Here is a 26,376-nt window from a genome sequence, read left to right on the forward strand (position 1 = left end):
GCTAAATAAATAGGGCGTTAATCTAAATGTGTTTTACTTTCCAGGCTGTTGATTAAAGATGTAGTCTGCATTATCACCTGTTGTAATACTGTAGCTATTAGGAAGAAAATAAATATATTATCATGTAACTGAGCCACATGCCATTATGTAAGCAGCACCTTTAACATTTGCTCTTCAAGTTAATGAAGTTTAATTAAGTGTATGCTAAATGAAAAGCACTAAAAACCTGTTTCATTATCTTAGTTGCACATCACACAGTGGTGCTGGGAAAATGATGAAAATGATATACTAATAAATGCCAGAATGAAGACGACAATCTCTCGCTAATGGCTGACAGTTTATCGTAATGGATAATAGAAATGTACAAGCTTCTAACGGCTGATTCGAAAAAATCCTACATCAGCCAAATTGTATTTGGCAGTTTGGTAGTAACTCCACAATGCTTTGCTCTCCATGTCAAATTAAAGTGGTTTGATTCATCTTATTGCACATTAATCCAGACACACAAGCTCCTTAGGACAATAATAACCTGCACTTTTTAATTGGTTGTTGATTAGTCGTTGACTCATACATTTGAGTAAATATAGTTTTACCTCCTCGTTTCATACTATTAATATCTGGAACAGCAACCTAGGTTTTAATTTGAAACTGTAGATATTACTTTACTCTGACATTTACTTTTTTTTTTCTTTGATCGGTGTCATAAAAAACTAATTACATCCACTGTGATTCACTGTTGTGGAAACAGTAAAACATTAAAAAGTCCACAGCGGGCGGATGCTTTTTATAGCCAAAGTGTAATAGTTTTCTGAGCTACCAGCTGCTCTGCTTCCACAGTGAGCTTAAATACACAAACAGCCTGTACTGCATACTGTTGGTCAATGTAGTGATCACAGACAGGAGCAGTGTGTGTGTGTGTTTTTTTTTTCTGTGTGTGGATGTGTATGCATTGTGTGGGTGAGTGTGTGTGTGTGTGTGTGTGTGTGTGTGTGTGTGCTTATGCCTGTGCAGACTGTTGCTTGTGTTTTGGCACCTTGGCAACCTGCTATTGTGTGCCTCTGCCTCTGCACTTCAGCAAACAGGTTAGAATTACATACTGAGTATATGCTAAATAATATCAGTGAAAGCTCTCACTTATGGCGTGGACAGAAGACACTTATCCACACTTTGAGCTGTGTGATCCAAACGCTTTTCAGACGTATCCTGTAAGTGTGCAATACTTCAATTCAGTGACTGTCGGCTAAAGCTCTTTATCTTAGCAACAATTAAACCACTGCTCTTTGTGCGGCTCAAACACGAAACCCATTACTGATCTTGAGTCTTACGTCACAGCACAATAATTTCTATTAGAAGGAGTGATGTTTTTAATATTGTTCTCACGTGGGAAGATAATCCGTTGGCCTAGAGCTTTACCTCCTGTACAGGTAGATACTGCATTTTATTCTCAGCCTCTGCGCCTCCAGGCAGAGAGCCTCATTACAGTCCCATCTCTCCTCCCCAGGCTCCTCAGCAGCCCACCGCTCTCCTGCAGCAGCTCCCAGCGACCATGATGCCTCCCGCCTTTGCTCCTTCCATTAGGCCTGGTGGTCACGTCAAGGAAGGTATGGCAGACTGTCAACACACACAAACTAAACCTCAAGATTTCACACTCAGTGCTGTTCTTGCCTGTCTGTTACATTACCAGCTTGCTCGCAAGCACTCAGATATATTATTTATGGTCTACTTTTGAGCTTGGACAATTGCATAAAATGTGTGTGCATGAGTTTGTGTGTGAGAGTTTGTGTTAAACTCGTGTCCAAGTACTGCAGCAGGTTTTGGTCAGACCTGTTTACCACTTCTAAAGGTATCATTCAATTACTGAGAACAAAGTTTTGTAAGTCAGTGGCACCTAGTTCAGAGATTCGAAGGTTAAAACTGTCTTCCAGCAGCCTCTATTTGTGACAAGCAACTATTTACTGTACATGTACGATGTGCCCTCAAAATGTCAAAAAAAAACTGTTACTGTTATAATGGCTGCCTAAGCCCAGCTACTGTGTCACTCTGAGTTTACACAGATTACAAAACTATCCTGTACTCTAACTCAAACTCAGTTTATTTAAAGCCAAACTTCTGGTTTAGCACAAACTGTGAACTGCATTAAGCAGCTTTGCAATTTGGTTCACTCTCCTGCTGCCGTATGGTTTTGTGTAGGTTACTTTTTATTTTTAACTTGTGTGCTCTTCCCCAACATCAAATTTCTCTGGGGTGTAAAGTGTATAGATCTGTAGAGTCTCAGTTATTGGAGATGGGCCATGATGGCTCTTCTTTAACATTAACTGACTGCCAATGTTACCAACACATTAGCTGCCACGTCTGAATTTCTTTATTTCTCTATTTGCTTCAATTTGTTGAGTTAAAATTCTGGGTTTATTAATATGGAGCTGTCATTCATGTGCTGAATATCAACAACACAATCAGGTACAATTTTGTGAAGCTATGGAAAAAAAAAAAAAAGTGGGTGCAAGCACAGACGGTGCCAATCCTAACAAAACTATTTCACCAGAGAGGAGACGGTAACTGAATGTTACGTTTAAGACACGTTGTCCATCAGACTGATGAGTGCTGGGCTAATACAACCCAACCAACCATCACATGTTTCATTGAGTCACATGTTCTTTGCACAAATAGCTCACAGATTTACATTAGCTGACATTACTGTTACATTATTAATGAAAATGACTTAACCCCTTCAAGGCGGTGAAATATCACAGAGTTTGTCAAGTTACCGAGTGTTGCATCACTGAACAAACAACTGGTTCCCAGAGATGTCATTACTATACTGCCTGGAAAGCATTTAATATTTCATCAGGGTGACAAATACTGCTTAAAACTACAGTCAGCCACATGTTACAAGATTTTAAATGACATGGCATCTCTCACTGACGCACTGTGGGTTAATCACCACAACAGAAGAGGACAGAGCAGCAGGCTGATGAGATAAGACAATTAGAGGACCATCCGACGGGGCTGAATAAGTGTGTGCTTGATATTCTCAATATACAGACCTTGTAGAGCTGATGATGATCCAGAATGCCCAGATGCACCAGGTCATCATGAACAACATGACCGTGTCGGCTCTCAGGTCATTCAGATACTCCGACCCTCCGCCGGGGCCTGAGGTGGGTACAAAAAACAAGATACCAACATACTTAAATACCAACATTTTCAATCCTTTTCTTTAATTAGAAAACAAAACTACAAACTAATCTATTTTCATATCATTTCATTTCTAACCTTTGTAAAGAAAGAAAACTAAAACTCTAAGAGTGAAAACTTCTTGTCTTCTTGTGAGAAATTAAGTCAAACTGTTTGTCTCCTTCACTGTGTCAGGCTCCCAGAGATGTGGTTATAATTCACGAGAATGAGGCTGACCCAGAGATATACCACCACCATTACCAGTCTGTCCCATACCCATGGCCCATGGTCCCATGGCTCTTACCTCAGATCACGCTGGTCTACCAAGTAGACCCCAACAGAGCCAACTCTGCTCCACCACACAGAAACAGGTGATCGGAGCTTCTGCACATCCTTTACATTTCATACAGCAGCTCATTACTGCTGGTGCAGAGAATTAACTGTAAGGTTAAACAAAAAGTCACACTCTGAAGCCGAGTGAATAATCCTGAAGAGTAAACTGATTTATTTAGAAGGCAGTTTGTCATAAATCATCACCTGCTGGCAGGCTGAGAAGTTTTTATAGCAGGCAGCAGAATTTAATTTGTCCAGACAGTGCAAATCCATGAGATTTCAATTAAAGGGGAAGGAACAGTTTATGCACCTAGACTCCGCTGTGTGAATCAGATTCAGCCATGAAAATCATTACAAGAATAGCTCAAACTTACTCATGCTTTGCTAACAGTAATGGGAGTTAATTACTGCTGTTGTGACAGGACCTTACTCCAAGTCAATCAGTGTGTGACGTTGTTGATTGTATCATTGCAACAGTGTGCAAAGATTAAGCAGAAACTTGCTAGAAATCTATTTTGAGGATGGTTCTTTATAAGCAGCAGCTGCTTTCCCAGTAATTTGGTGGCATGTTTACAAAGTTTGATGGAGAGTGATTATTTTTGCCATTAAATTGAGTTTACAACTCAAGTAAGGTACAGCTCATATCCATAACAGGTGCATAATATCCCATCCATTGTGAATACAGCTCACCTAAAACTGGATAGGGGATGCTTCACTGCTGTTGGGCTGTGCTTGAAAGGCCTGTTTTCACACTTTTAATGTCAGCACTATGAGGAAAGGGGGAAAAGTAGCTGGAAAGAACCGTACAACTCACAAATATATGAGACCTGACAGCAGAGAAGGACTTTGCATTCCTTCTCTGCTGAAGAGTAAAAGACTCCAACTTATTCAAAATCTCTAAGATACTAAGACACTAAATTGTGTTTTAGATTTTATATCATTGCACTTTTTTAAATCATTTGGGCTTTGGAGTTTTTTATCATTGATCATTCAAACCAAATATGATAAAAGCGTGCTGGAGACATCACACACTGATGAATACTTTTGAATGTTGTGTGATCAGGCCTGCAGTCCCTCCTCCTCCTCCTCCTCCTCCACCTCCTCCCCCGCCCAGCCCTGCTGCGGCCGTGGGAGTCAGCGTTGCTCCTGCAGCAGGTAAAACCAACTACAGAGCAACACCCAGCCAAGAGCCAATTAACATGGCCCGCTCCTGTGATGTCAAAGGGGTCTCTGAAGTAGGGTGACAAGAGAGGTGACAACAGCAAGCCCCGCAGTAATTGTGATGAGAAGTGTACTGATTGGGGACGCTGCAAGTGATTATGCTGCTGTTGATTGTGAATGGCTGAAGAGATGAGTTCATCAGATGCTTTAGATCTGTGTAATATTATATCTTTTGTATTTTTTCATAGAGAACAACAGTGATGCTGAGGCAGAAGCAGAGAAGAAGAGAGGGTGATTATTAATTCACTCAAATGTGTTTTAAATGGACAGTAGTAGAAGAAAAAATATATCTTGAGTTTATTAATATTCACTCAATGATCATGATTTACACTCATGTTTGTCACTTTCTTGCTTATTACAATTAAATGTCCTTTATTTTCATTTACAATTGATGAAACAGGCAAATACATATGATACTGTGCTATGTTAATGCCATGTTCACACCTTTACTCAGTTCCACATGCATTACCCAAATTACCCAGCAGGGAGCAGCAACAGATGTTAATTGAGACGACAAATAGATCACAAGCTGTATTGACAGGCATACCCAGTGACACTGAATGCTATAGTGCTGATGTAGGTCATCACAGTGGGCAACATAGCAAGAGTGTGACACCACACACGATCTATTTTTGTGTAACACTGTATGACCTTGTCTTTAAATACACTGTGATGAGTTTTCAGAAGGATAAGAAGGGACACACTACTCACTGCCTACAGGTGATGACAATAAAAGCAAGACAATCTTGAAAACTGCATGAAAATAGTGCAATTCAAGAATTAAACTGAACACATTGCATGCTTCTCTGTAAGACAAACAGGTGTGATATTGGAGTGTTTTCTCTCATTGGTTCATACTCGGGTAAAGGGAAAGGTGTTGAGTTAATGTACAGTTTGTGACCCACTTCTTAAGTTTTGCATTAACTTGGTAGAAGATACAGTGAGCGGGATGCAGCTGAGACAGCTGAGGCACAGGAAGGAATTTCAGTGTCAAGTTAGTAGATTTGTCTGTGACAACGCACACCATCTCAATTCCCACATTCCCTGGCATCCACTGAAAATAGTTTCAGGGTTTGGAGGTTCATTTGGAGTTTGAAAGCTGGATTGTACTGTGACAGCGCGGGGTGGGGAGCACAGGATTTTAGCAGCAGTGTGGGAGGGTAATTTTAAAGATAGAGTGAAGGCAGCACACCCAAATCTCTGATAAAACACTAGGATTAAGAGCTCAAATGAGAAGAACGTGCCGATACGGCTGTCTCTCCACTGTCTCCAGGGCAATGCCAATGTTTACCCAGCTATTAATATCAAAACACCACATGCTGCCTATCACGGGGAGTCAAGTCAGAGCGACGAGAGAGAGCGTCAGTGGCACAGTAGGTTAGAAGGGGTTAAAGAGACAAACATAATTCTGAAGAGGAGGGAGATTTCATTAGAGGAGGGCAGCTGATGGCAGAAGTAATAATCGACAAGTTACACTGAGTAAACTGTAGATTTAGAGAGTGAAAGAAGAGGAGGTGATGCAGTGCATCCGTCTCAGCTCTGCAGACTAACCCGGGGGGGAACAGCACGTTCTGTGTTGGGAACAAACACCAAACACGGGAGATGGAACATGAAAGATAAATGAGGGATGTAAAGTGGTGATGTGGGGTTTGTTCAGATAGTGCAGGACACTGTGACAGCATGTATGTATGCAAATTGGGGGAGACAGATACACAGCTATTTATATCAGCCTGTGTGGCAGATTTTTGTTCACGTGTTAAAATGCATTATTTTCCATATTGACATATTTCTTTCAGTACTTTCTTTAATATATTCTACAGCTGCTTCTCAGAAATAAATCAGATTTACTATCATATATTATATCGGTCTTTTTGTTGTAACGTCTGCTTTATTGATATTTATCCCCATTTCTCTTTGCTGTATCTCATTTTCTTTCTGTTTCATTTTGTCTTTGTGTTAACCAAACTTTCACTGTAACACAAAGATGTTCCACTTCACCATAAAATGTAAAGCTGCATCTTAGACAGGAAACACCAATGAACAACAACAGATGAGCAACATAGCTTTTATTTGTAAAAATAATAAATATCTAGGACAAACTTTTCAACATCATTGCACACATTTCAAATTCATTTACACGGCGAAGTATTCTCGGCCACTACAGTGTCTGTTCCTCTATCAGATATAAATAGGAGCTGCCACTCAGCTAATGAGGCAGATAACTTAATACACAGTAAAGAACAGGTTATTAGTTTTCTTAAGTCCTCTTGAATAGAGGTGTCAGCCAGCACACACACACACACACACAGAAAGACACACCCACATATGTACAGCCACAGTGTGTGATCACACCGGAGCATTCTGTACTCTTCACAGAGATCAGAGACTGCCAAGGGCTTCTGGAGGCCTGGATGCTGACCAAGGTATGTTCCCCGAGCCCTCACCCCCTCCCCTTCCCCCTTTCTCCCTTTTTTTTTCTATCCCTCTTTACACTTTCCTACCTGCCTCTACCTTATGCACGTCATTTTCAACCTGCCACTTTCTGCATCACTGCATTTCTTCACCGGTATAACCCACGCGTCAGACGACCACAGTCAGAGGGAAGTGCATGCAACAGTTGGGCCACAGCGATTCCACTGACGGATCAGCAGATGTGGTGAGCCCAGCCGGCCAGCACAGGCAGAGATTAGCCCGTGGCACAGCTGAGAACACACCCCGACTCTCTCCATCACAATGCGAATGCCTTCACGTAACAGTTTCCAAAACCCCTGACCACAATGACAAAGCGTGACATTGACCTGGTGCTGTGCTCGCCAAGAAACACAGTCAGTGCTAAAAATCTACAGTATGTAGGGTTCAAGATGAATGTCACAAGAGTTAAATCTATATACATCTTTCTGACACGCTCTGCTCACTGACTATCCTTTTCCATCTGTCATCCTTCTCGTCTCTCCCTAACATCCTCTCTTTCCCTTTGTTTTTCACCCTCTCTGAGCCTCCAGGGACATGGAGCGACCCAGGGCTTTGGGCGCTTTGGCGAACTCCATGAGGGTTGGCTTGACCGGGGGAAGATCTCTTGTGATCTCGTCCACGGTCCTCTTGCTGGGACAGACTCCGTCTGGAGTGGGGAAGGGCTGCAGGTCTTCCTCGGTGTGCGGGGCTCCGCGTCCGAGCCTGACACCCAGCTCTGCGGGGGTGAAGATGGGCAAGGGGAGGGTGTTTCTCTTTGGCAGCAGCTGGTGCTCCCTCACCCCTCTTTCCACAGTGCCCACTCTGAAGACACCAGAGGGGCATCTCTGCATCAGCGAACGGGCCTCCCACTGCCGGGACAGAGTCTCCCTGCGTGAGTCATCGTTCATGTTCATGGTCTGCCTGAGGGCATTAAAGAACAGCTGAATTTAAAAACTGCCAGAGCAGTCATTGTGATTTACCTACTTAATTAGACTACAATTACCTTCCAATATGAGAACAGTTCTATCAAGAAATTGCCGAGTAATTCAGCAAGCAGATCTCAGTCCACATCTTAAGATTAAGGCTTTAGATCACAGTTCGAATGTTACTAGTAGAAATAGAAAAACTTTTGCTCTCATTCATCAGTGACGAGTTCCAAGTTATAGGGACATCTGGTTGGTCTGTGAGCTCTCACCTATCCTGAGGTTGAGTCTTGAGACTGATGCTGTTCCAGTCAGCGCTGTAGCTCTCCCTCTGAGCCTTGTTCTCCTCCCGTACGCTGCAGGTCAGCTCAGCTCCCACCACCACACCATTACTCTTCTCCAGCACGGTACAGATAGGCATCGTCTCTGCTGTGGGAAGATCTGTCTCCGATTTGTCGCTCCCAGTGGGTCCTGTTGATCAGTGCTAAGGTCTGGTCCTGTGTCTGTGATGTTTGTCCAAGGAAACAGTGATGCTTCAGCTGGCTGTGTCTCCTGGCTTCCACTGTCTCTCTCTCTCTTTCTCTCTCCCTCTTTGTGCTGTCTATGTCTGGGCTTGGGTCTGTCCACGACTTTTATAGATGTCCTGTTGCTATTTCTGATCCATGTTGTCACTCTACAATCAGTGTGCACTGACATGCGACACCAGGTTCTCCGTGTCTCATTCCCTGAGAGCTGGAAGCCACTCTGGGGAGGGGTTAAGGGTAATTGGGCTGAAAATCCCCTGATTCTCAAATTGTATGCCCAGTCACCTCTGTAATCGCTCAGCCCAACATTTTCCACTTCAGCTGTGATCACAGTGTTTTAGAAGGGAAAGTATCATGGGGACACTTTGTGTGGAGATTATATAAGCACGCGGACGGACACACACAACAGGTTCAGTCTTCGGAGAGGAATCTTAATAAGGTTTCCGTCTCGATGTACAAGAAGCGGCGAGTGACTCCTCGCTAATGTGGAAAGATAACAATGATGCAGCTGTTTTTTCCAAACACCAAAGCTATTTCAGGCCTGTGGGCCAAATATAAATGGATCAGGGAAAACAAAAAACAAAAAAACAAACACATCTGTCACTTGGAGATGAAAGGTGAAAAGCCAGAGAACTTTATGGAGTGGCTTCGTCGCATCCTGCTGAATTTTTATTCACAGTACAGTTCAGAAGGAGTTAATACAACAGCTGTGCTTTGTGACAACATCAAACCCCCTCATTAGATGCCATTACAGTGCACTGCCTCACGGTAGCAGTAAGAGCTCCATCTCTGGTGATTCATTGCCTTGGTGACAGAGCGCCACGCAGGCCATCATCAACTCAGGTTACAGACCGTGAAGCGCTCACACACACTCACACACAAGCTCACAGACATTCACCTCTGACAGTTGTCTGCTGGTGTGATGTTACTACCAGTCCCTGACTCTGACTCATTCATCCACATCAGGCACTGATATCACCACATCGTACATATCAGATGCATCTGATTCAGAAGTTTGAATTTGATGACCCCGATAACACGCGTTTGATCGATCACACAGTCTATAAATGTGGTTTACATTTGTGGCTCATGTAGTTTTGAATAAATTACACACTCTCCCAAAAAAACTTTCCAAATTATGACATTAAATCTATGACTGTTTCATTATACTGTCATTTATTATCTGTTCACCCACCAGCCCTCAATTATGGGTGCCCATGGGAGTAATAGGTATTGAAAGACACATTAATAAACATTTATATCTGCATACGAGTACATAGTAGTGGGGCCATAAACTGTTCATTAAATGTTATGTTGCTTATAAATGTTAAATAGGGGGAATTAAAGTAAATTGTTCCTTTCCACTGACTAATCATATCCTGTATATTTCATGCAACAGTTAATTGCTTTTTTTCCCCCTTCTTCTTGTCAAGTTCGACAAAATTTCCTGTTGGCAATTTCTCACTGAGAGTGACATTGCCTGTGTAAAATATTGCTCAGTGTCAGAGAGAGAGAGAGAGAGAGAGAGAGAGAGAGAGAGAGAGAGAGAGAGAGAGAGAGAGAGAGAGAGAGACAAGAGAGCAAGAGCACCGTAGGCATCCCTGGGGTCATGCGTTGAGTCATGTTATGACACTATAGCAACCATGAAATGCCATTTCAGAAACCTGGTAAGTCACTGCGCAAGGTCTCTCACTGCTGAGATCATATCCTCTTCGAATCAACTTGACACTGAGCAGTCAGGTTTTAAACTAGCGCACAGAGTGATGACTTTAATTTTTTTTTTATATATATATATATAATTTGGGTATTCGCCCTCTTCAGGTGCAAGAGGACATCAGATGGCTTTCACCTCTAAGCAGTTTTTGGTGAGTCATGCTATGCTAATGAAGCCAGGGATGTGGAGGGTCTGTAAAGGTGAACAGTGATGAGGTGAGCCCTGTCACAGTGATCACCACCCCCTCCTCCTCCTGCTTCATTCTTATCCCTCCACCCCAGGCCTGGTCAGGAAGAACTTTGTGTTGCATAACAACACTGGTCGCAGCTGCTGGGAAGTGACATTTAAATGAGCTGTCACCGAGAAAGAGACGTGGAGTGGGAGGGAGAGAGGGAAGGAGGAGAAGGGCAATTGCAGGATAAAGCCCAGGCCTGTCAGGAGATGGTAAACAAAGCAAAATATTGTAAGAGTGCAAGTTTTGATAAGTCAGGTTTTTTTTTTTTTTTTGGGTGACAGACGAATGAATTTGGGTGGACAGAGAGGAGCCTCCCACACCGGTCAGCCTGACACAAAGTGCTTGCTTAGCAGCAAAAAGAATCTGAGGGAAAGTTAACTTTCTACCGTATCACGTACGGATCCTTGCACGGAATCTTCAACTTGACTCTAGCGCTTTATTCTAACACCACAGAGTTGTACTGGGATTGTGTCTGTGTGCCAGTAGGCTGGTGCTGTGTTCAAACATGTGCCTCGCCAGTGAGTCTCTCTTACGTAACAACAACAACAATAACAACAACATCCAGCTAACCACTAAACACCACCATCTTGCAACCTGGTCTGGTCCCGGCGGGATGGTCAGATGCTGGACAGGCTGCACCAGGCAGCCAGGATTTGTGTTATGTCTGCGGATCAGAGTGTAAGCCAGCCATGGGTACACAGGCGGCAGGCCACGTGAGGGCAGAGGAACAAACTGAAGGCGATACTTTTACTCCACAACAAGGGATTGTAGCTCTCGTGCTACAGTTTCTGTGGAATCACTAACTTATTCTCACTTGACTTTCATGCAGCAAATTCTGTTTATTTTATTTTATTTCCGTTTATAAGTTTTCAGGCAAATTTGTCTGTTATTCTTTGTCATCTGTGTAAATGTGTAAACTCATATTGCTTCACATGACTAAACTCCAGGGAAGACATCATACCAACATGTGACACTGTGCAGATAATAAAGGCTTTGGGCTGCAACTTTATTTCATCATGACCTGGACACCATTACACATACACAGACTGCCACGGGTTTAGAAACCCTTCACATGTTCAGCAAATTGCTGGAGGGGGAAAAAAAAACACCTTCACATCACCTGAAAGTCACACACACGATCATTTAAAAAGTTAAACGTACAGTACTTACTACCTTGTATCTCCATCTGCTATTCTCTGAACTGTTTGAAGCCAACACTGCAGACTGCAGAAATTAAAAGCATTATACTTATACTGGGCTGTTTTTTTTTAAGTGTTGTTACCGATCATGTGATTGGATGAAATGAGTGCTGATAATCATAGGACAAAATATAAAGAGGCTCTGCTGAAAGGAACATCGCTACCCTGAAGGTTCAAAACAGCTGAACAATAAACAGGCTAGGAACTTGATAAAACTCTCTGGTAGACAGAAAAAAGCCCCCACAAACACACACACGCGCGCACCTCTGTAATGTTCACCTGAAAATCTGCTAAACCCTTTTAGATTTTGACCAGAGCGCACACGCAGAATAAGACTCAAGCTGTACAGTTGGGGTGAGAAAGGAGAAATTCTTCAGCCTAAAACTTCCAAGAAGCAGCAGCAACACTGTATGAGGCATAAAGAGACTCAAAGAGAGGAGCTATGTAATTCATCCAGGTCTCAAGGGTTGATGACTACTGCCCCCTGCCTTGTGTCTATTATTACTGCAGCCAGTAGATCTTAGGATCTGTCACTCAGGTTTCCGTCTTCTCTCTCGCTCTCGTCCTCATCTTCTTCGCCTCCCCCATTCATGGCCTCTACCCTGGCCAGAAGCAGCGGCAGGTTTATGGCAAGGCCTGGCATCTCCTCGTCAGAATCATCCTTCGGTGGATAGAAGCGCCTCGCCTTTGCCAGGAAATCTTCAGCTATGTCCAGGTACAGGAGACGATCCTGTGAAGAGGTGAAGAGGGAGAGGTTGGAGCGAAGAAACTGTGAATGTGATTATTGTCACAATATGAGCGTTAAAGGGACTGAATGTGTCAAACTTTACCTTTCTTGGCTGTGATCCCACACTGGGGGGAAAAAAACTTTTTAAAGTGATTTTAAAAGTTTTGTTTGTCTGTGCAGAAAGAATGGCCATGCCTTAATGATGGAGCGTACCCTAAACTACACACTCACAGTCCCTCAGATTTGTTTGAGGTGACCCCAGCTTGGGAAACCCTTAACTACTTAAACTACTATGTTACTACTACTAGAAAAAAAAGTTGGAAAAACTCTAATACTATAATAATACATCAGTCAGTGGGACATTTTACTGCTTCAAGTACAGTTTGCTGGTAATATTTTTGTACTTTTACCTATGCACAGGTATTTTCAGAGATAATTTTACTTAAGTAAAGTTTCTGAGTGCTTCTTTCTCTACTGTTCAGCAGGCTGGATCTGTGCACAGGCTGGAACTTCATGCGACTGCTGCAGGGGTTGAGGAAAGTTCTCCTTGCTGCGGCCCAGAGCGCAGGGACAGCCAAATCACGCCATGTTGGGTTTGGAATTATGTCTCACAACCACCCAAGGCTGCTTTTTTAACCCCAAGCTCCAGGTCACAGCAGAGGCACTCTCACTTGGGCGATATGTAAGGGTTCAAAAGTTCAGCGTCACTGCAGTTCTCTGTGACAAGCCCCCTGCTCTCACCAGGATGAACAGATATCTCTCTGGTGGTGGCTCTTTGGTGTTGAAGATGGAGGTCTCAGAGTGGAGCGTCTGAAGAAGGGCACGTGCTGCCGAGGCATTACGCATGCGGTCATGTGAGGCACCGGCAGACACTGTCAACAGCGAGTCTGCCTCTGCCATGAAACCTAGAAAAGAAGGCAAACCATTTCTGGTACTCAGATGACATTGACTGTATGCAGAGATGACACCGTGTCTCACGTCTCATCTGTCCAGCCATACCCAGGTTCTCCAGAATTGTCTTCCACTTGTCTCTGACTTCTCTGCGGGTGTCCCTCATGGCCTCAATATCAACACTCAGACGGCGATAGCCCTGAACAGGAAAAGGATAGTGTAAGCTCATAGCTGGTTTGAACTCATCACAATAATTTTACACGTCTTGTGATGGTGAACATTAATGTTTTTTGTCTTTCATTATGTATTTGGCACTTTTGCACTTTTGCAAGTCAGAGTTCTTTTCCACTTCTGTGAAAGTTGTTACTGGTTTCTCTGTTCAGGGCCTCAGGTTGCCTGGAAAAGTCCCCCTCACATACCGTGGAGCCCATGCGGGTCTTGTTCCTGGCCTGTAACAGGGTGTAAAGGGTCCGGTCGTCATCTCTCTCCGAGTGGCTGGGGTCGCCTGGCTCACTCCACAGATTGGTCTCCTCGTCACGTCGCTTCTGGACTTCACGGTTAAAATACTCCAGTGGATCCGCACTGCGTGGACAGCCAACACACATACAAGCAACCAGAAACACAGTTAATACACATGCATATAATGATTACTCGCACACAATTAACCGGATTCAATGCACACGAGGAAGCACATTACTTTGATAAATACATTTTCAGTGGATTATATTCTCCAGGTGTAACTTGGTACTAATATGTGGATGATAACAATAACAATGCTCGTGTATCAAAGTGAAATGTGGGGAAGAACTTCTCTGTCTCTTACGGTACTAATGGCTGCTTCTCATCCTCATCATCTTCATCAGCACTGCAACAGCAGCAGCAGAACCTCCTGAAGGACGAACCCATCTATTAAGGACAAAGTCACCGTGCAGCAGGTGTTCGCAATCTCAGATAATCCAGGGGGAAGTTGTGCTTCACTTCTTTGAATGGCAGAATCACTTTCTTGGTTCTTCAAGCAACTGTGGAGGGGGATTCGAGAGCTGGGTCCGGCCCGATGTGAACTCAGCTGGTTTGATGTAGCTCCACAATGCTGCTGTCCCTGAAGATGATATGAAGAAATGCTGCTCTGAAGAGATTCCTTAGAGAGGGGACCTTATTCACAGCCTATATTTAAAATAAAAAAAAAAAAAAAAAGATTTGGAAAAGAAAATGTACCTGTCACAACATTTATGTGATAGATAAACGTGGTAAAAAATGATCAGAGAGAACAACAGGTCAAAAAAAAAAAAAAAAAGTTATAAAGCTCACTGATCCCCAAACTCTACCTAATTTTCAGCTTCCCATTTTCCAGGACTCCACCGCGGCTCCACATCCAGTCGAGGTTTGTCCTCCAGATCATTAGCCAGAGCCTGTCGGGTCAGAGGAACTCGGGCAGATGGCAGCCCACGGAGTGCTGCTTCTCATCAGCCTTACATGGAGGACAATGAAAGCAGTGAGATGATCAGTCTCTCATCGATTCAAAAACAGACAAATTCACACACCCATAGCCTCAGAAGACAGTCACATAAGTATCATGTGAGCCGCTCCATCTCTTGTCCTCAGCATTGTGTTTTGCCCCGAGGACAAGGCATCTCGTCCTCAACAGTGGGTCTAATTACAGCCTCTGTATCCAATCCTCCATGGCCGTATTGATTTAAGGATTATTTAATGTCATTCTATGTGGTTACTGAGATTACTTAACCATGAATCTGTTAAAAAAAATTAAAAATAAATAAAAAATGGTTGAATAAGAAGTTTTTAATTAATTGCTTTGAATTTCTGAACAGGTCAGATGGCTTCTTGTCCATGATTTATTTCATTTTTGAGAAGACCCCTGGTGAAGGATTGTTAACATTGTGACGCTGTGGGACAATAATGAGCATGGTGTGGAGGGTGACAACTCGGCCTCCAGAAGCCAGCCTCATTCTAGGGAATTTAGTTGTGGCCATTTTGCAGCGGTAAGTCATGCGGTGCTATTGTTCATGACATAACCACCCCCAGAATCCAATACTGGGAAATATGTGGGAAGTGACTACTGTGATAAGTTGTGGGGGGGGGTATCCTGTATCTTTACCAATCTGATGTTAATAGGATTTACGGTACAAAATAAATACAGTAAGTGGTTTTCTAATAATACACAGGTTATATCTGTCAGTTAAAGGAGGTGAGCTCATATATTTTATTAGACATAAGACACTGGTTAAGACTCAATAAAAACTGTTGGTCAGTTTAAATTAACATGTTTGATGAATGATCTGTAGACACATTCAAAAACTAATATTAAGGAAGACACTAACCTAAGTACTCTAAGCGGGGTTCATATGTATACAATATATATACCTTTGATGAAGGTATTAAGCATTGACTTGACAGAGTAACATAAATGCAAAGCGAAGTAAAAGGCTGGCATGTAATGTTTCCATGATAAAGGCACCAAGCTGTTGATATCATTAATTACTTTCATTTGATATTCCTTCTGTACAGTAAGTAGCTTAAAAAAAAAATCCTGACAAACTACCCAGTTAGATTTAAATGACCACATGTTTTGGACGTCATCAAGAGGAACAATATCAGAACAAATATCTGCACTTACAAAGTAAAATGCCTCGAGGGTGTAGCCCTGTTGTGACTGTGATGTGGTCATGTGCCACATCACAGTCACAACACACTTACACCCATAAATGTGCTCCTTCAAAATACGAGCAATTCAACACAATTGCTTCATGCCTCATTTCCCAAGACTGAAAAGCACAATAATTTTCTCTCTTTGGTTCGTCTCCACAGTAATTTGAACCAGTGACCAGACCTCAGACAGTTTTCATTACGTATGCAATTCTAAATGGTTTTTCTGAGGTACACCATAACACTGAGGTGCAGATTTTGAAACAAAACTAAACCTTAACAAGCTGGAAGTGACAAGCTCACCAAAATGCTTCATAATGTAAGCAACGAAAGAAAAACCTAATTCAGTTTCACATCTCAGGGCCTGAGGGGAGGCCAGGACTAATGTCAATAGAAATTATATCAGTACAGTAACAACTTTCTTTTTTTTTTTTTTTTACCACAAGGTCACTTGAGGTTATTGGCACAAAAGATAGCTTTAGCACAGCATGCTAATTAATGAACATTATTTTTTATCTTCTTTCTTTTCTGACTGAGCTTGTTCATGCAGTTGCTACTCAAACAGACGGCCTCCTGATTTGTCACCCGGTCTTACCACCTGGCCGATTTCAAAATGCAAAACAAAAGCAGTATAAAAAAAAAAAACAGTAAAAGTAATTGATTAAATGTTAGATGACAGATTTTTGGACCCTGAGAAAGGGGATGATGTCAAACTAGGAGGTTTTCACTCGGTGGATCAGTGGTGTCTCCCTCTAGTGGTACTTTGACAGCGAGTGACTTCTTTCTCCGTCTCTATCACAGTGTAGTTAAGGAAAAACAAACCGTGTGGAAACAGCTTTTACCCACTGAAACTACGTGTTTCTTGAAGATATGACTGTGAAGTTCATTTTAGGGCAGGTGCACCAGAGAAACATTTTTAAGCCACTGCAGTGAAAACACACAGACAAAAAAAAAAAAAGTGAACATAATGGGGAAAAAAAGAAAAACAAAAGCAGCAAATCAATGGCTAACAACATGTGTAATAAGATAAGGCTCAGTCATGCCATTGCATCAGTTCTTTCAGTTCTTTTTTCAACAAGTAAGACAGATGCCCACACCGTGAGGATCACTTCCATCTTCCATCCACGTCTTCTTGTTTGAGTAAAGTCCACCCTGCCTCAAGAAAACAGACAACAGTTCTCATTGCACAGTGAGCGACATGGCAAAATAATCACAGGTCCACCCAAAAATATGTATGTGATCACAAAAAAAAAAAAAAAAACATTTTTGAAATTTGAGAATAAGGAGGCACATCGTCTCTGACAACCAAATGACTCCTTTTCTCATGTGACTGAAATGTGGTGAATGTGTGGTCACATGTCTCACATCTCCTATGCTTAGAAGTGCAGTCTTTTCAGTTAGTGTAGCACATCCCTTCAGCTGAGGTGCATCACAAGGGTACTGCTACGCTCGTTTTCAGGGCTCATGAATGATTTAAAAAAACAACAAATCGAAACAAAAAAACCCAAAAACAAAACAGTCGTGCCTCCCAACCAGCTGTGGCACAGTTAGATATCTCTCCTGTTTTAAGTGTGGTGGTGGTGGGAGCGGTGAGAAGGCCGCAGGTCTGCGATACGTTGGCGTAAATGAGACATGAATTCAAACATGGTGGCAGCAAGACTCTGGTGGATGAGGTAGCGGGGTAGACGGCCCTGATGAGACAAAAAGAATGTTAAGTGCGAGTGAGTGTTAATTGTTTGATCCTCTCATATTATAATTTCTTTTTTTTTGGCATCTTTATTTTTGTCTTTTCTCTAATTCACATGCTCATACTTCATTTATATATTTCTGTATACAGATTCTAGTATAATTACAGGCTGACTCATGTTTAAACCCCCCTATTTATTCTATTTTTCTCCATCCTGTCACTATTTACAGCTGCAACAACCCGCTTTCTAAATACAGACAATTCAAACTGCACTAATCTTAAACGGGAAAGACCATCCCATCTTGTCTCAAACTTCACAAAATGCTACAGTAATTGCAGTGCGCATGTTTTCACCTTCAAGTCTGTGTTGAGGACCCAGATGAAGGTGCAGACGGACGGGTTACTGCTGGATTTGAGGACCACAAACCCTCCCGGCCCGTTCTCTCCCCTGAGGCCCGCAGTAAAAGTAGAAAGAGAAAACAGAGAAGTTAAAGAAATTAAACCAACACAACTGCACTTTTATTAAATGTTCTAATTTACTGGATCAGTGACAAGGAGCCTGGCTAGAGGCATGTTCTGACCTGACGTAGCGACCGCTCGGAGGTTTGGCGTCATGGTTGGTTGCCATGCCAGCAGACAGGTAGCAGTCTCGTTTACGTTCCACCCGTCGAACATTAACAAAGTCCCTGAAAGGAGAAAAAGCAGCCATTCAATGGACTTTATGGACCTGTGGTCCATATCAGAAAAAAAAACAAGAGACAGAAGATAGAAAGAAAAGATGACAGATAAGAGAAAGCCACATATTCAAGCCTGCTGTCTGCTGTGCTGATGTACCTCGCAGACACGACTCCCCCTGCTGCTCCAGCAGAAACGTCATATGATACTAAAGTGTTGTCGTCAACCCTCTGAAGGATCTGAGGAGAAGGGAGGAAGCACAGTCTTTGGCACAGCACGGCCTGAACAATGAAAAAAAATATACTCAAAAGGACAGAGAGAGGAGTAAAAAGATGTTCAAGTTGTCACCTGGCAGACAGAGACAGTTTTGTTCCAGTGCACCATTTTCTCTGGCTGCAGAATTACCTCCTGATACACAAGCTCAGCAGGACACTGCATAAAGGCCTGAAAAAAAAAAAAAAAGAAAAGAAAGGAAATAGCGTGAAAACATGGAGAACATGAACATCAATCTTACGGTTTGGTTGAATGTCCTCCAGCAATACGAATGAAAATAAATCTGAGACAGTCTTTTCTCTGTTGTTCACATGATCTCCTGAGGCTGAGGTCAGTACTATGGATTCATTAGGATCAAAAACCTGACTTTATCCTGTACTGGCCATTTCAAAATCATTTCTCATGCGTGTCATTGCCCCGCTGGAAAATCCAACCGTGTTATATTTTCTTCTGCGTCTCATCAAGGAGTTTACTGTTCAGAGACATACCGGGCTCCCGGACAGTTGGTTGTACAGACAATGTTGGGGACAGTAACTTGCACAAACCACATCTCCATTGCATCGTTCTTATTATCATGACTGTGGCTCCAAATTTATGTAGAAACACCCTGTGGCTTTTTTGACCACTGGTATTAGAGTGACGTATTTGGCTTTAATGTTGCTGCTTCACTCAGGTCATAGAAGAATCTGATCAATAACATATCGACACACAGGCCATTTAAACACAGCAGAAGTGTGTCTAAAAGCATAAAAGAACAACTTGTCTGTGTCTTGGCCTTGTTTATTGTTTACAGTTACAGCGTCAAACCCTTGGAATGCAGAGCGTTTCAAACAGCCTTCACTAATCAGAGTATCCTTTACATAACAGGCTTCGTCTGAATTACTCTACACATTTAGCATTTTTAACATTGCATATTACACATGCTAAAGGAACTCTTTTGTAACATGACTCCAGTTACTCTGAAGCTAGTGTGACAGCACCAGGATGTCTCTTTAGCATCCGATCTAATTTAACACCCATCAGTCTCAATTATTTCGCCACTATGCCCTCTTGCAGCTGTTCGTATACACACATGCCCGTCAATCTGCAAAGAGCACTCCACTCATTCATGGCAGAGTGTTACAAAGACTTAGGAAAGCTATACTGAAGTGCAGCCTTATCTGCTCTTTAATGCAACAGGGCAAGATCAGACATATACACACACTGTCAGTGAGGCAGAATATATTACATGACAAAGATGAATTACTGTATGTCATGTCTAAACACGATGGATATAAATCCTATTATTCATCTGAGCATGACTCCTTTGGGTCACTACTTGAGTGTGTTTTGGTAAATGACAGTTTCAGGATGAACACACAGAGGGCTGCTGTACCTTGAGAATGAAAGTCTTTCCATGGAAGGGAATCTCCAGGGTGTAGACAGAGTCTCCCATGTCCTGACGTGACACAAAAGACTGTTAGTATCACGATGGTTTTGATTTCATTTTTCATGAGTAATGTTAAAGATAATTCACTCACTCAAAATACTGAATAACCTCTTTGTTGATGAAATATAAATCACACTGCCGCTTATCTTTAAATTTCTGGTTGAATTGAACTACAAATAAACCGAAACCATCTCTGCAGTGAACAATGTGGAATGGCTGGATTTGGGTTTCTCCCCAAACCAGCTCTGTGACCGAGACACACACTAACCTGGACATGTTTCAGGTGAGAAATCAACCTGTGAGTGTTTTCTGGTGGATAAACTGTGTCTAAATGACCTTAAACCAAGTTTGGCATGACTATAACGCGACTTCTTGTTACTTATCAGCCAACATATACACAAACACAAACAAATCTGCAATAAGACAACACTGGCTGATTCATCAGTCCAGCTTTACTACACAAATACCGGAATCAGATTAACTAGACTGTTACACCAAACCCAAACCTGTTTTATGGCTTGTATCGAAACACAAAATAAATGGTGGCTTGAAATATGTTGCATTGTGATTGGATCTCCGTCAGATGTAAATGCAAAGGATGGAATGTCATTATCCAAATACAGATCATACATTGATAACAGACGTAAATAGGGCTCAAGTCAAGTCAGGGAAATGTTGTTGAACCTGCATCACAACCAAAGGAGGGAGGGGGGCGTGTTTCTATTGGATAAATCAAATATAAAGAAGCGCAGTCATACGCTTACATTGTTTTTTTCAAATTTCCAGTTGTCCTCCTGGTTTAATATCTGCTCCACCACAGACATGGCCTCATGACCTTGTCTGACGTACTCCTTCTCCTGGAAGATAGAGTCACAGTCACCATCAGGTGAAGGAAAGTCGGTCTAACAGCTGAGTATGAAGACTCCTCAAACTGATGCAGATACCTGAGCAGAGACAGCTCTGCGCCCAAGACCCTCCTCACTCAGATCCTCTTCAGAGCCTGCAGACACAAGTTCAGACCCAAAACTCAGTTTGCAGCTCAAACAGGAAATGTACAAACATACTAAGGAAAAAAATGATCCCACTGAAGCTGGCTTAAAAAAAAAAAAAAAAAAAATCTATAAGCACACATCACCCGCCACAGATTCAGGCGGAGAGTAGAACTGTCCGTCTGAAACAGCGCGGGGGTAGATCATGGGCGCACGTTCACAGGCTGCGTTCACCGCTGCTAGGTAGGCTGAGGGAAAGTAGGAAACAGTTAAAAATCAGGAAACTGATTTTTCATCGAGTCGCGTTGAAACCTGCCTGGTACTTTCTCTCACCTCTTTCATCATCTGCCTCCTGTGTGAGCACCTTGAAGTCAAGAAACCAGGTCTCCAACCAAGCCACAACAAAAGAGGTGATGGGTAAAACATATCCAAAGGCATTCTGGGAAAGGAGCTGCGTAGAGATGGAAACTATATCATCCTGAGGCTGTGGAGAATTAAAACTCACAACTTCCAAAGCAGAAGTGGCAGTTGCATTTTATGCTGGTTTACTTTGACTTGGTTGAATATAAAAAGTTCTGAGCTATTTATGTGTAAACAAAATGAAAATCCAGCTGACGACAAGTCTTTGATTCTCTGTGGTGCATGTAACAGTAAAACCGTGAAAACTCACTAATCATCGGAGAGTACATTATCAACCTAAAGCAGAAGTGAAAAAGCTGAAGTGGTTTTAACTGATGCGCTTGCACTACAAGCACAAACAGCTGTTAAAAGCCTCACACTCACATTGGATATGATGACCTTAACAACAAGGAAGGCACTTGTCACCAAAGTAGTGATCTGTGGAGGAAGGAAGATTTGAATTTCTTCTGTGATTCATGATTCATGCCCACCACTGAAAGCATGAAATTTTACAGCATTTCATCAGTGTGTGTTACTCAGATCACTTACCGCAATAACCCACCAGTGCCTTAACCGAAAAGCAGCATAAGCCACTTGTAGACACAGGAAACGAAACACGGCAAGGAGCTGAGACAAGGAGCAAGAAAGGAAAGAGGAAAGCGAGCTCAGGCATTTAATGTTATCATGTGCTGCAGACTTTGTTAGCATTGTGTCAATAAATGCAGACATGTGACCAACCCTTGTACACTTACTCAGAGACTATAAATCTACATAACAATAAAAGTACCTGCTCTTTGAAATTGCTCATTGAGGGATGAAAGTTTTCAAAATATGATCAGGACTACACACACAAATACGTGTTAATTAAAATGCCAATGTTTTACACTGAAATCAAATGAAATCTATACAGACTGGGATTGACCCACTTACAAAGATGTCAAAGAAGGAAAACTTGAAGTTATAGTGGACCACTTCATTTTCTAAACTTTCCTTGATTGTGCTGGAGATCTGCAAGAGAACCGAGCAGAGTCCACATCAGAGTCAAAACGGAAACTTAACCGTCGCTGCTGTGGCTAAAACGAAGTTAACACTCACATTCAACTCAATAATCCAGAGAAGTGAGATGAAGAGCAGATCGAACGTCACAAAGAGACAGAAGGTGCGACGCACGTCAGAAATGGCCTTGCGCTCTGCAGGCGGCACAAACAAGTACGGGGAAGGTAGGGACAGTGAAGTAGAGTAGGAAGCGTTCAGGGAGGCGATGGCCGGGAGGCTGCCCCCGAGCTCCCCATACTCTCCACCCGGCATTCCTGCGGTGAGACAGGAAACTCCCCCTGAAACAAGGGAAATAAAGTTGGTGGGCTAAGTAAATAAATCATCCAATATTTCATTAAACCCACTTAATAGTCATTGTCTCCCTTCCAGTGTACTGTGCTACAGTAGAAAACAGAGAAACAGTGGAAAACATATCATAGTTTTCCTTATTGGACTGCTCATAACATTCATGTTCTGAAGATCGAGTTTTTTTAAAGTAGAGAAACAGAAAACAGGCAGCATGGAAGTTTAAAGCTCAGATATGAGGTCTATGACATTATTAAACGCAGTGGACACAGCAAAGCATGAATACCCTTCACTTCTCTTGCTGCTCTGCATCTTGTCTCATGACTTCCACACCTCACTGCCGGCCATTTCACCAGGTTTAAGATGTGGAAACACACATTATGCATTTGTTTTATTTTCATGTCATAGTAAAATGTGTTTTCTGTGTTGCAACGTCATCTAAACAGTTGTGGTTAAGACAGTCATCTCATGACAGGATACTGAAGGTGTCACTTTTAGCTTATTGCCTTTCCACATAAAGAACCACAATCTGTTTATCTTTTTGTCCCCATCGAAAGACCCATCACTTTTCTTTAGTCTTTTAACTGTCATCATAAAGACATGGTTGGACACAATCCGTCTTTTATATGTTTGTATTTTACTTGACCTCAGTGCAGTGCTGTTGCTTTTACAATGTTATCCAGATATTCTATGCTTTCATTAATTTACTTATATACTCCTACTTGCATCTGTGTTTTCATTTAACTGAAGTCATCAGTCAAATGACCCAATACCTTAATCTCTCTGTAACTCACTTTGGTCAACATTTACTGTTTTTAAATCAATAAATCTATAAATCAACTGACAAGAATGAACTGACAAAAACTGACAACTAAAGCAGCCAACACCAATGTTGTGTATCCTCTGTATAAATGAATCTATGTTTATGAGTATTAGTGCTGTACTTAAAGTATATTTTACTAGTGGAGCATTTATTGAAGGATGCTTGCACTATAACGTCAGATTCTTGGCAGAACAACCCAATGAATCACAAACAGTCAATGAGCGAGTTTCAATTGTTTGTTGAACTACTCGTAAACAATGAACTTGATGTCAACAAGTAATCATGGGTTATCTCCGGTTTATTTCTTTACCTCGCAAAACTAATTAGCAGTTGCATAATGCTTCTCATAAATGTTTAAAATTCGTATTAAGTTTAGTTTTAGCGGTCACAGACCCCCAGAACTTCCCCCTTTCCTCCCGTCACTTCTACTAATAAACAGCTATGTGACGGTGCTTCTCTGAGCTAGCAGGCTAACTTGCCATTGTTGAAAGACAGAACAAAAAAATAAAAATAGGATAGATAGAAAATAATCTCCGTTATCGCTGCTACACGTGTGCCGTTAACTCTCGCAAACAAGCACAGATGAAACGAAGGAGCAAACGAAGAATCAACCAGCTGTTACCTACTCCTACTCCAGTTAGCTTTCTCTGGCTAACTCACCTTCGTTTCTATGCAAGTTAGTTTCAGTTGCTAACTACACCGTGAAAAAATGAAATGCACACGTCATGTTTCAAGTTGACAATTACGAAAAGTAACGCGATAACGCAAGAAAATACAGTTAACTTGAAGCCGCCTTTAATTGTCTCATAAAAACACACATTTAAAGCATTAAACTCACTTGATTTACCGCATCACCGCCTCCTAGCAAGTCTTCCGGTTCTGACCTTTCAAAGAAGAAGCACCGCACCGCAAGATGAATCACTGCCTGTCTTCAGCACGGCGAAACCACGTGACCGCGCCCTCCAGTGGCTACAGAGCGAAACCGCACCTCCGTCAGTTTCAGATGTGTTCTGCGTGGAAAAGAGGAAACTTAATACTAAACGTTTAACAGAATATCAGACCAAAACAAAGTCACCATTTGAAAAACAAAAAAACAAACACCGAGATGTTTCTGTGTCTCAGATCAAGACGCCAAAGATCAATGGACCACCGCAAGCTCTGTTGAACGATGCAAGAGAATAAACTGTAACGAGCTTTCGGTTTCGTTGGAAAACAGAATGTGATACTAAAACGCGTTTTTAGCAAGATGTATCAGTCCTACAATACATTGGAAGTATAATATAATATTCATCTATGCACTACAGTATTTATGTCCATGCAAAATATTTATCACCAACACGTGTTTACATCAATCAAAGAAAAAGTCCTTATTAGTGAGCTGAGGTGCTTTACTCACAAAGGCTATAGTTACACTTCATAAAGATTTTGATATAATGTGAAAATAGCATAAAGTTAAATATTTTTGTTGTTCTTAATAATTAAGTTTCAGAACATGTCCACAATGAAATAAATAATAAATAAATTAAAGAAGTACATGTATGCCACTGTCAAGTCAGTGTATGATATAGGGTTTGCATTTTATGGAGGACAGTGACTGTTGGGAGTTTTGTGCAGTAAAACAGTATCAGTGAATGGATGAATTTAGATTTAACACACAGACACAGTAAGTACAGATCAGGTTAAAGGAGAAAAGGAAAAACTGTTTATTTTGATATCATATTGTTGCTCACTTTTAAAACAACCACATCACATTGAGAAACAAGAGAATGGAAGAAAATAAAAGAAAAATAAAGACAGAATAAGCATTAAGAGTTCATACACGTCTTTCCATGGTTGTTTTCTTCTGACCCGGGAGGAGAGGGGAGGTGGACAGAGAGCAGAGGAGGGAGGACAGCGTCAGCTGCAGAGCCTCAGCACATACAACCTGCTCACCCAGTCGTCCAACAGTTTGGGCAGGTCAGAGGTTAAAAAAAAGTTTCACACAGTTTTTATGTACAAACTGCTGCCCAGATGATACACAGAGCAAGATTTAGTCATCCTCTGGCACAGCTGGAAACCTTCTTATAATTGGAAATTAAATTAGACAGATGCTGAATGAAAACATTTGAAATTGTTGTTGACGCCAAGAAAAGAGAGAGACCAAGTGAATACCTGCAGTAAAAAGAGTCCAGAAAGTTTGTGCTGTGACCATTTTGCTCAAGTGTCAGTTGAACTGTACCGTGCCTGGTTTTAGGCTCTCTGTGCTGCATGCTGTGTGCAGGCTTGTGAGTCTTTTGTGTATTTGGATGCAGACAGTAGAAACAGGACAGCGCTGAGCGACTCATACACCTGACATTGGATTAGAAAAATAGCTCTTTCAAGAGATCCATGACGTACAAATCATGAGAGAACAATTACAAAGATGACAATAGAAAAGTGTTAACATACAAAAGGGAATCTGTGAGCACTGACAAATCCCAAATGAGTCAACACTGTTGGAAAAGATTTCTAATTACATTTTTTTTTTTTTTTTTGGGTGTCAGTTCAAATGTGTGAGGCATGGAGGAAATGCTTGGGTGCTGTATTCCAAACAAATTAGAGGTAGCTTTGCCCTTTGAATATCAATTTGCCCCAAAATGAAACGTATGGGATGAAATAACAACACACATGCATTCTCTTACTCATAAATTTACCACAATTATAAACAAACATTTTGTTTCTTATTATT

General features: G+C 41.8%; 4 protein-coding genes across 6 annotated transcripts; 1 reads left to right on the forward strand and 3 right to left on the reverse strand.

Annotated features, from left to right (window-relative positions):
- Positions 1-1,546: 1,546 nt before the first annotated feature.
- Positions 1,547-4,751, forward strand: LOC121198252 (proline-rich protein 29-like). Its single transcript, XM_041062247.1, has 4 exons — positions 1,547-1,601; positions 3,043-3,158; positions 3,370-3,545; positions 4,571-4,751. Exons 1-4 carry the CDS (start codon positions 1,547-1,549, stop codon positions 4,749-4,751), a joined length of 528 nt encoding a protein of 175 aa, XP_040918181.1.
- Positions 4,752-6,777: 2,026 nt separating this feature from the next.
- On the reverse strand, positions 6,778-8,714 carry LOC121198111 (titin-cap (telethonin)). The gene is made up of 2 exons (XM_041061983.1): positions 8,375-8,714; positions 6,778-8,100 (listed from the first exon to the last, which is right to left on the reverse strand). Exons 1-2 carry the CDS (start codon positions 8,521-8,523, stop codon positions 7,710-7,712), a joined length of 540 nt encoding a protein of 179 aa, XP_040917917.1. The 5' UTR covers positions 8,524-8,714; the 3' UTR covers positions 6,778-7,709.
- Positions 8,715-11,313: 2,599 nt separating this feature from the next.
- Positions 11,314-14,852, reverse strand: mreg (melanoregulin). 2 transcript variants are annotated; one of them, XM_041061981.1, is made up of 6 exons: positions 14,718-14,852; positions 14,216-14,556; positions 13,812-13,974; positions 13,501-13,591; positions 13,243-13,406; positions 11,314-12,504 (listed from the first exon to the last, which is right to left on the reverse strand). In XM_041061981.1, the coding sequence occupies exons 2-6, from the start codon at positions 14,296-14,298 to the stop codon at positions 12,295-12,297; spliced, it is 711 nt and encodes a 236-aa protein (XP_040917915.1). In that variant the 5' UTR covers positions 14,299-14,556; positions 14,718-14,852; the 3' UTR covers positions 11,314-12,294. The 2 variants fall into 2 exon arrangements, with proteins under 2 accessions (XP_040917915.1, XP_040917916.1); XM_041061982.1 differs by having other exon boundaries at positions 14,216-14,491; positions 14,718-14,774.
- A 1,575-nt stretch (positions 14,853-16,427) lies between these two features.
- Positions 16,428-24,554, reverse strand: stard3 (StAR-related lipid transfer (START) domain containing 3). Of its 2 annotated transcripts, XM_041061979.1 has the most exons (15): positions 24,508-24,554; positions 22,601-22,839; positions 22,436-22,513; positions 22,055-22,132; positions 21,890-21,943; positions 21,440-21,557; positions 21,253-21,354; positions 21,062-21,117; positions 20,882-20,974; positions 20,064-20,126; positions 18,764-18,859; positions 18,575-18,654; positions 18,322-18,426; positions 18,095-18,188; positions 16,428-17,744 (listed from the first exon to the last, which is right to left on the reverse strand). In XM_041061979.1, the coding sequence occupies exons 2-15, from the start codon at positions 22,811-22,813 to the stop codon at positions 17,619-17,621; spliced, it is 1,356 nt and encodes a 451-aa protein (XP_040917913.1). In that variant the 5' UTR covers positions 22,814-22,839; positions 24,508-24,554; the 3' UTR covers positions 16,428-17,618. The 2 variants fall into 2 exon arrangements, with proteins under 2 accessions (XP_040917913.1, XP_040917914.1); XM_041061980.1 differs by lacking the exons at positions 21,890-21,943; positions 22,055-22,132 and having other exon boundaries at positions 21,440-21,545.
- Between the last annotated feature and the right edge of the window lie 1,822 nt (positions 24,555-26,376).

Source organism: Toxotes jaculatrix, chromosome 18 (assembly GCF_017976425.1).
Source record: "Toxotes jaculatrix isolate fToxJac2 chromosome 18, fToxJac2.pri, whole genome shotgun sequence".
Classification (NCBI taxonomy): domain Eukaryota; kingdom Metazoa; phylum Chordata; class Actinopteri; family Toxotidae; genus Toxotes; species Toxotes jaculatrix.

Coding starts and splice junctions, on each gene's coding strand:
- LOC121198252 (XM_041062247.1), top strand. CDS start 1,547: ATGATGCCTCCCGCCTTTGCTCCTTCCATTAGGCCTGGTGGTCACGTC. Junction 1,602..3,042: donor TGGTGGTCACGTCAAGGAAG/GTATGGCAGACT, acceptor CTCAATATACAG/ACCTTGTAGAGCTGATGATG. Junction 3,546..4,570: donor GCTCCACCACACAGAAACAG/GTGATCGGAGCT, acceptor TTGTGTGATCAG/GCCTGCAGTCCCTCCTCCTC.
- LOC121198111 (XM_041061983.1), bottom strand. CDS start 8,523: ATGCCTATCTGTACCGTGCTGGAGAAGAGTAATGGTGTGGTGGTGGGA. Junction 8,101..8,374: donor AAGACTCAACCTCAGGATAG/GTGAGAGCTCAC, acceptor TAATGCCCTCAG/GCAGACCATGAACATGAACG.
- mreg (XM_041061981.1), bottom strand. CDS start 14,298: ATGGGTTCGTCCTTCAGGAGGTTCTGCTGCTGCTGTTGCAGTGCTGAT. Junction 13,407..13,500: donor GACAATTCTGGAGAACCTGG/GTATGGCTGGAC, acceptor CTTCTTTTCTAG/GTTTCATGGCAGAGGCAGAC. Junction 12,505..13,242: donor AGAGATATCTGTTCATCCTG/GTGAGAGCAGGG, acceptor ACCTCTTCACAG/GATCGTCTCCTGTACCTGGA.
- stard3 (XM_041061979.1), bottom strand. CDS start 22,813: ATGCCGGGTGGAGAGTATGGGGAGCTCGGGGGCAGCCTCCCGGCCATC. Junction 21,355..21,439: donor GGAGGCAGATGATGAAAGAG/GTGAGAGAAAGT, acceptor ACTTTCCCTCAG/CCTACCTAGCAGCGGTGAAC. Junction 20,127..20,881: donor GGAAATTTGAAAAAAACAAT/GTAAGCGTATGA, acceptor GTGTCACGTCAG/GACATGGGAGACTCTGTCTA.